The sequence below is a fragment of the Anneissia japonica genome, unplaced genomic scaffold, assembly GCF_011630105.1.
Source record: "Anneissia japonica isolate Jap-2015-1 unplaced genomic scaffold, ASM1163010v1 scaffold287762_len338049_cov154, whole genome shotgun sequence".
Classification (NCBI taxonomy): Eukaryota; Metazoa; Echinodermata; class Crinoidea; order Comatulida; family Comatulidae; genus Anneissia; species Anneissia japonica.
Window position 1 is genome coordinate 289,367 of NW_022736333.1, and position 8,609 is coordinate 297,975.

The 8,609-nt window shown below is 34.4% G+C and overlaps 1 protein-coding gene across 1 annotated transcript in view; it reads right to left on the minus strand.

Annotated features, from left to right (window-relative positions):
- Positions 1-8,609, minus strand: part of LOC117116743 (vigilin-like) — a 50,364-nt gene that overhangs the window by 2,292 nt on the left and 39,463 nt on the right. Inside the window, exons 15-22 of the mRNA XM_033260835.1 lie at positions 7,078-7,299; positions 6,633-6,851; positions 6,269-6,410; positions 5,606-5,748; positions 5,422-5,526; positions 4,312-4,446; positions 3,910-4,131; positions 3,455-3,673 (exon numbers count right to left, since the gene is read on the minus strand). Of these exons, the coding sequence (XP_033116726.1) occupies positions 3,455-3,673; positions 3,910-4,131; positions 4,312-4,446; positions 5,422-5,526; positions 5,606-5,748; positions 6,269-6,410; positions 6,633-6,851; positions 7,078-7,299 (1,407 nt within the window). The remainder of the gene's footprint in view (positions 1-3,454; positions 3,674-3,909; positions 4,132-4,311; positions 4,447-5,421; positions 5,527-5,605; positions 5,749-6,268; positions 6,411-6,632; positions 6,852-7,077; positions 7,300-8,609) is intronic.

Genomic DNA, 8,609 nt, shown 5'->3' on the forward strand with positions numbered 1-8,609 from the left:
AAAAAGTCCCAATTCTTTCCTATGTATTACTGTGTAAATTGTTTGTTTATTTCGAATTTTTATAAATCAAATTTTGGCTATATCGATGGAATTTTCCTGTCCGGATAGGCCGATTTTAAAGTAATTTCAACAACAAAAAGTCGAAGTCCCAAATTTAGTAGCGCACGTGGGAAAATACACAGCCGTGGTAAAATACGAAGTTCAATCCTTGTTGTACGGCAACAAGTTAGCCATGTCAAACTAACATCTCAGACAGCGCGCTGTGGAACTTGGCTCACATGATCGTATGTCGTAAGTTGCAGTCTACTCTCACAATACAGACACCCCTCCGGACCGGCACCGATGTTAAGTTTTTCGTCCAGTTTAGTTGTACTTGTACTGAACCCAGTTCAACAATATTGTTGTAGTCAGGGCCTAGCTATTTAATTAATTTATCAAAGCCCTGGATTCTTTTGAGTGCATCAACACATTATTTAATACAGTATACGTACAGTACCTGTTGTTTTGCTGTACTGCTCAGCAAATTTAATTATTACCAATAAAACTGATGCGACTTTTATATTGTTTTTGCGTGCATTTCTTTAGGTCTGATTATGTTTTTCCAAGCACACATTCTTCGTTGGGCAATGCCACTTGCTGGTCGGCAGTCTAGTTGTAAACAGTAACAGGTCGCGCCTCCAAAAACATTTCCTGCCCGCCAATTGGTCCATTTTCGTGGGATGTTTTGCAGACTAGACATGTGCTTCGGCTGTGATGACGTCAGATCGCCCAAAGTTTTATAGTGCGTGACAGTAACAAGCTCGGTGTAATCAAGAATTTTTTAATTAAACAAATTTATAAAACAAAACAAAAAACAAAAAACCCTCATGGTATATTTTAGAGTCAAATCTAAATAAACCTAACAAATTACATTTTATTCTCTCTACAAATTTCCTCCGTAATTAAATTAGCAACATGTTTTGAAAAGCGTCTTGAGTTTAAAGAATGAATGAGGTGCATTTGAAATTTACACCGACGAATCTAACGAATTTGAATTAGACGTCTACTGCACAGAGTAAACAGTAGAAACTTGCTTTGTTGAGTTCCCTCTTTATTGCAGGTTGATTCCAAATGGTTTTTAAGGATTAAAAGCAAGAATATACACTTATTAAAACATTGGAATGCGTAAATTTCACTTCATAATTAATCAAGAAAACGTCTACTGGTGTGTCGTGTTAATCAACAGATAATCTCCATGGCAATGCGAGTATAGCTAAGCGTCTCGTTTTCACAGCGTCTGGTATGCTTGTCGTTAAAAGATGTCTATTAAACTATCGTCTGGTTTTTCGAGTGAGTGTTACTGTCCGAGATTTGGAATAGGGAGTTCATGTTTTCGAAAAGTATTTTATTAAAAGAAGAATAGGAATGAGTTTGAGACTTAAGAAAATGTTCGGTTTTGCGTGAAATTCGATTTTGTGGGCATTGAGTACACATAGTATTGTTCTATGTTAATATGTTAGAAGTATCCATAGGGGGAAACTAAAACAATGAAGAGAGTTAAAAACAGTACCTTATGGCGAAAGTAGTGTCGCTAAGGGGAAACTAAGGTGACGTTAAGGCGAAATCATAGACAAAAGAGATATTATTGCCTTCATACCATTACTTGAATGTGATATTTAATTTATGTCTACATAATTTCATTTATGCTAAAGTTATCTATATACTTTTCTTAATTTATCTTGATGTTTCTTTTAATTCTTTTCACCTTCTCCATTATATTCATTTTCTATTTTTTAAAATTTATTTTCCCTTTCCAGTTTTTTCTTTTCCTTTCTGTTTTTTCTTTTCCTTTCTTTGATTGTCTTTTCCGTTTCATTCCCTTTCAATATTTACATATGTATATATATCATTTGAAAATGATAATCAGCCATCTCATAGACATGAGGTCTATTCGATATTAGTGTCTTCACACCATTAATTTGAATATTTGATTTATGTTTACATAATTTCATTTATGCTAAAACTAGCTTTAATATAAACGATGTTAAATATCTGCATCTATCTCTCTCCCTCTGCACTTGCACTCATACCATACAAAGCAGTTATTTACTTACTTTTTTATTTTCATTACTTTTGATTGATTACCAATTTGTTATTCCTTAACTGTTTTCTATTAATTTTTTAAATTTCCATTTCTTTCATGTACCTTTCTTTATTCGCAATCACTCTGAAATTCAAAGTGGCAGTTGTCTGTCTTCTTTCTAAATGGTGTTACTTTACTGCCATAGGCAGGTCTCACTATTATGAAATGTTTGATGATTGCATGATATCCCTAATTATACATATACACAATCTTGATTCACTGTGCTGGTATTTTACATATGTAAATATGGGGAAAAATTAAAAATTTTGGTTGCCATCTAGATATACAATATGGCAGCCATCTTGAAATTCAATATGGCGCCTTCTGACATAATTTCTGATATCTGCATGATACTCCTGGATCAAAAACATGAGTAGAGATCTTTGAAAGTGCTATCTTTGACAGTGCTAGGTGTTGCAAATATGACGATATTTACAACATTATCAATAATTAATTTGGCGGCCATCTTGAAATCTAGTATGGCAGCAATCTTGAAATTTAATGGTGGCATTCTGACATAATTTCTGATGGCTGCATGTTAGTCCTTGATATCGAAAACATGGGCAATGGTCTTTGATTGACAGTGCTAGGTACTGTAGATGTGAACATTGAAAAAAATATCATTAATTTGGCGGCCATCTTGAAATCCAATATGGCGGCGCCATCTGACATAATTTCTGATGATTGCATGACACTCCTAGATAATGAAAACATGAATTGAATGATCTTCAACTGGCAATGACATGTGCTGTAGATATGAATATATTGGCTAAAATCAAATATTTTGGCGGCCATATTGGATTTCAAGATGGTGGCCATTAGGAGGCGTTATTTTTTGGGGTCTACTTTTTTTAATGATCTTCAGGTGTCATAGTATCACTGTGGGTTTCATGCTTTTTTCCAGAAGTGCACGATTCTGCCTGAAATTCGACCTTAGTCGCTCTACTATAAAGAATCACAGTAAAAACACATGAAAAGAAAAAGGGCTGCACAGTATCAATGTGCTTACTGAGCCTAGAAAAAACATTTTTGTGCCTCCGACCATAAAAATTAGCTTGATCAAATGCTTTCCGGGCGAGTCAAGTGGCCGAGCGGTAGGGCAGGAGCGCTGCTAGCTACAGCCTTAACATCGGCACTGGTTAACATTTTTGTGGAAGTTCCATTTTACAGTATTGTTGATTCATGTTATTAAATTTAACTATGCATTAAATGACAAATTTTTTTTTTTCTAAAAATGCTTCCGGGGCCGGTCATACACTTTTTCCAGCCCTGGCTAAGCCAACCTAACATTTTAATGTATTAATTATGTACTTCTAACAGTAATTTACTTACATACTCCTCCTCCTTGTTCAACAATTCATCCTTGCAATCATACACATCATCTTCCATGCCGGTGATGGTTACTATATCTGGGTCAGGATCACTAGCACGAGGAAAGCGTATGTCTACCTTGAAGTCATCCATCACTTTGCGTATTGCACGTCCCTTTCCTCCAATGAGACGACTATGGATGCGATGATCAATTTTTACCTCTATGCTCACTTGGTCTTCCTATTAATTCAATTATACCAAATAAGTTTAATCGCTAACCATGGATATATATAGTGCATGGTTAGCGATTAAACTTATTATACCAAATAAGTTTAATCGCTAACCATGCATTTATAACATATATCCATGTTATAAATGTACATTTACAAAACGTTTTTTTTTTTAGGTTTTCATGAACAATTTATAATGGAGTAGAGATAAGTGTGCAGAATATCCATTGTAAAAATTATTCTCACCAACTCCTGCACTAGTTTTAAGATGGCATCTTTTGCAGCATGTGCTTTTGCTTCATATCCAGTTATAACTATGCGATCTTGTTCAGTATCATCTCGCTCTGGAAACTGAATATTGACATCATGATCTTGCCTGATCTTGGTGATAACAGCTCCTTTCCGACCAATGATCTTTGGGTGATGTTTTGGATTAACATTCACAACCACCTCAAAGTTCCTCAACATCTAAAAAATAAATTTGTCCTTTTATTACTGCATCCATCACTGAATTATTGAACGGGTAATAAATGCTACTTAAATCATAACACAAACTTTGATTTTCCATAAACTGGCTATGTACTTGGATGACCAGACGCAGATTTAATTCACATTTACATATTCTATAACTACTAAAAACCTACTTACTCTTTCTTCCTTCTCTTCATCAAGTTCTTTAACACGTTCCAGAAGTGCATTTTTAGCATCATCAACATTCTTGGGAGGGCCAGTAACCTTTACCAAGCTACACTGCTGATTGGCAGGAGGGATAGCAATATTAACCTGCAAGGGTAATCTTTCAAATTTTAATGGCAGTTTAATCACTAACCATGCACTATATATGTTATAAAGGCACATTTACAAAACGTTTTTTGTAAAACTCATCATTATTCACTGCATTAGGTTTGAGAATTGGCGTTTTTAAACTTGAGGGCGCTATTCTTACGAACTTCTCATTTACGAATTTTCTCAATTACGAACTGCTTTCAGCCCAAGGTGTACGTAAATGGGAAGGTCGACTGTAATGGCAAACGAATGGATCAAATTCAATCAAATTTGGTCATTAAGACACTTCATACACCCTAGTCTGGGATCAGAGGCCACATAGGGATCATCAGGATCAAATTTTCAAAATAGCCCAATTGAGCTCAAATTTGCGTGGAATGACACTTACGACCTTCTAAACATAAAGAAAATACTCTTTACCCTATAGGTCAGTCCTTTCCATAATTTTTTATATTGCTCAAATTGAATATGGATGATACTGTACTTAGGACATGATCTCAATGTCAATTAAGGGCCACAAGGGTCATTAGGGTGAAAATTATCAAATATAGCTAGTAACAAACAATTGGACCAGTTGCATTAGACAGACTACCAAACATGGGGTGTTCACAGCTTGAGGTCAGAAGTCACAGGAGTCATCTTGGGTCAAATCCTGAAAAATGAGTGGGTTCATGTTCTATTGAACATAGTATCTCTAGTTATCCTTGTATTTGTATATGATATAAAATGGCTCTTGTAGACAAGGAAGAAGTAATCGTATGACTGGTTAAAGAATACACATCTACCTCATTACCAAGACCATCAAAACACAAGCCATCGTGTTGGGATGTAATATTTTGACATTAATTATGTCATCATTCGGAAAAACTAGCATTGTTAAAAAAGATCATGGAAAGTATTGTAAACCATATCCAAAAATTGTAGTGTAGAATACAATTGTGAACTCAAGAGTGCACTAAATGAAAACCTTACATCAAATTGTTGCATCATACGTCGTACACCGGCTCCCTTCTGTCCAATAATAAAACGATGGTAATCAAAAGGTACTTCAACTTCCTCAGTAATAGGAACAAGAGCCTGTAAGTAAGCAAACACAGACCTGTTAATACCAATTACATCAATTGCAAAAAATGAGCCTATAAAAAATAATGCTTACCAATAGAGCATCTCTGGCTTTCTCACAATTCTCTTTCTTGCCAGTGATGAAAATAGTATCACTCTTCTTGGGTTTGTCTTCTTCGCTTGTTTCACTATTAGCATCACCGTTTACTTGTGTTTCCTCAGTAGTTCCTCCATTGGCTATAATTTAAAAATTAATTGAATATTTTAATTTCACCTTCAATATATTAAGTACTGTATAGTGTGTTCTGCAACTTCAGTAGGGAAAAAATCTTGCAAATGCAATCAGTTGTCCTTAATTTTAATCCACTTTGTCTTGTCTTTGGTGAGCAAGCTAACCTCCTTCAGTTTCTTATAATTAAAAATAACTATAGCAATATGCCATTGTTGTTTATTTCAGTGGCAGGTTAAAGAGGTGGACGGACAGGTCTGCATTCCCCCCCCCCCTAAATTTTCCAAAATTATGAAAGAATTCCTTTAGGTTACAAAGCACTTTGTCTTCCCTGGTCATTGGGTCAACATGCTTAAATGTTGCTACCATATTGACGCAGTAGCAGTCAACACCACCAGGTAACCATTTATATTCCTAGGTGGAAAGAAGCAACGCAGATAAATTGCCTTGCTCAAAGATACAAGCAAAATGCAGAGCAAGGGGTTGAAACCCAAACCTTGAGGTTGGAAAACCAAAACCACATCTTACTCTCAGAATTCTGTATGCGATCAGGAAATTTAATGCCAACTTCAAACTGGGCAGTAACAGCTTGAACTCTGCAACCTTTAGCTCCCATAACTGTACGGTGGTATCGCTGAGGAATGATGCACTCGATGCTCACTTGAGATTCCTGAAATATAGTTACAATAACAGAGATGACATGCCAATATTCAGCCATAGACGATACTAACTATGCTCAGGAATTATTAGCTAAACAAATTATACAAACCTAAATATACTTGCCAACATTATTTATGAAGAAGAAATTGCAATGGTTACATTTCTGTAATCCATCTTATTATTTTTTCCTTTCCATTGCCTGAAAATATACCAATGATTCAAAATTTCTTACCAAATCTTCAACAATATCCAGAATGCGTTGTTTAGCTCCTTCAACACAGTCTTTGGATCCCTTAATGCTGACTTTGTCACTTTTGGAGCCATTACGAGGAAAGCTGATTTGAACATTTCCATACTCGTCTCCAATCTCTCGCAGAATTTGTCCACGTCTTGCTACAAAGTGTCTATGAAATTTAGGATCTACCGCAATTTCTCCTTCCACAATGTTCTCCTAATAATTGGAATAAAAAAATGCACCAACTTCTTATCAGAATCAGACCTGATACGGTATTAAAATACTGAAATTCAGTAATTTAAGTTGATTCTCCGGTTAATTATGTTACTATCAATAGCAGAAAATGCATTCATATACACTCAGAATATGACCACCTCTAATGAGCTTATCAACGAGAAGGCTTCAAATAAAGATAAAGAATTGAAATGTAAGTTTTACTTACTAAATCTTTAATTAATACATCCAATTTCTCTTTAGCTTTTTTTACAGCATCTTTTTTGCCAATCAATTGAATAGTTTGCTGGTCATCATCCTTGGGAGAAGGGAATGCAATTCGTGCACCTGTTTCTTCACGAACGCTACGAATATTAGCACCCCCTCGTCCTATAAGGAATTTGTGAAATTCTGGTTTTGCATGTACTTCAGCAGTGAAACTGGACTCTTCCTGCAAGACCACAGAAGAAATATCAATAGCAATATATGTTAGTTATTTAAGAAAAAACATTAAATCCAGATTAGATGCAAGTTTTTATCACTTTCCTATTTCATTTTATAGACTTGTATAATAATCAATTTAATGATGAACATAATCATGAACAAATACTAGTAGTGATGATATTATAATTTCTCCTAGTTCTACAGAATCTTTAATTAGCAAGCTTATTCTCATTGTGATGCTTTGTTTGTAATGGATTATAAAAAGTCTGATTGCAAACGTTTTACAAAGTGATAATGTATATTTTTCATAATAAAATCAAGTTTGTTTTATTTATTTATTAATAGTTTGATCTTTTCTTCCATTTCTGCTATAATAATCACTATATTAAGGTAAAAAACATAACTAGAACAACAAACTACACACGCAAGTGTCGTCGGATTGAGCGCACATGTTAACAATATATGTTACTTAAGAAAAACACTAAAATCCAAATCACATGCAAGTTCTGATCATTTTCCTATTCCATTTTATAGACTTTTATAATAATCAATTCAATGATGAACATAATCATGACTCGTAAACTGAACAAATACTAGTAGTGATAAAATTAGAATGTCTCATAGTTCAATGTGATGCTTTGTTTCGTAATAATTATTCTTCTAAAATTGGATCACAATGTAGTTATAAAAGTACTTTTTACAATATGATAATTGAATGCTTAGGACAAAGTTCTGAAAGTTGCTTTACGCATTAAAATGATCATAAATCCCAAGATGGAATGAGAGAGTAGCTGCTTTACATAAAAAGCACAAAAAAGACATCATCATTGACCAATTAATACTGTAAAAAAAGGCTGATTGCAAACATTTTACAAAGTGATAATGTATATTTTTCTCAATAAAATCAAGTCTGTTGTATTTTTTCAGTAGAACCCCTCCTTTGGGAGACACCCCTATTCAGGGGACACCCCTATTAAGGGGACACTTTTCTGTGAAACAAGGGTCAATATATCTTTTAACACTACGGCTGACATCTACTAAGGTAACACCCCTATTAAGGGGATGGGGACACTTTCTGAGTGTGCCAAATTGTCAAATAACCCCTATTAAGGGGACACTTAATTTATTTTTTTTTATCACTGTATCACAACTACAGCAGTCTCAAAGTAAGAACCAGAGCCTTGCAGGCGTCAACGTTCCTATGCATGATACACGACTTTTAGAAGTATATATACGTATATATATATATATTTATATATATATATATATATGTATATATATACATATATGTATATATATATACGTATATATATACAC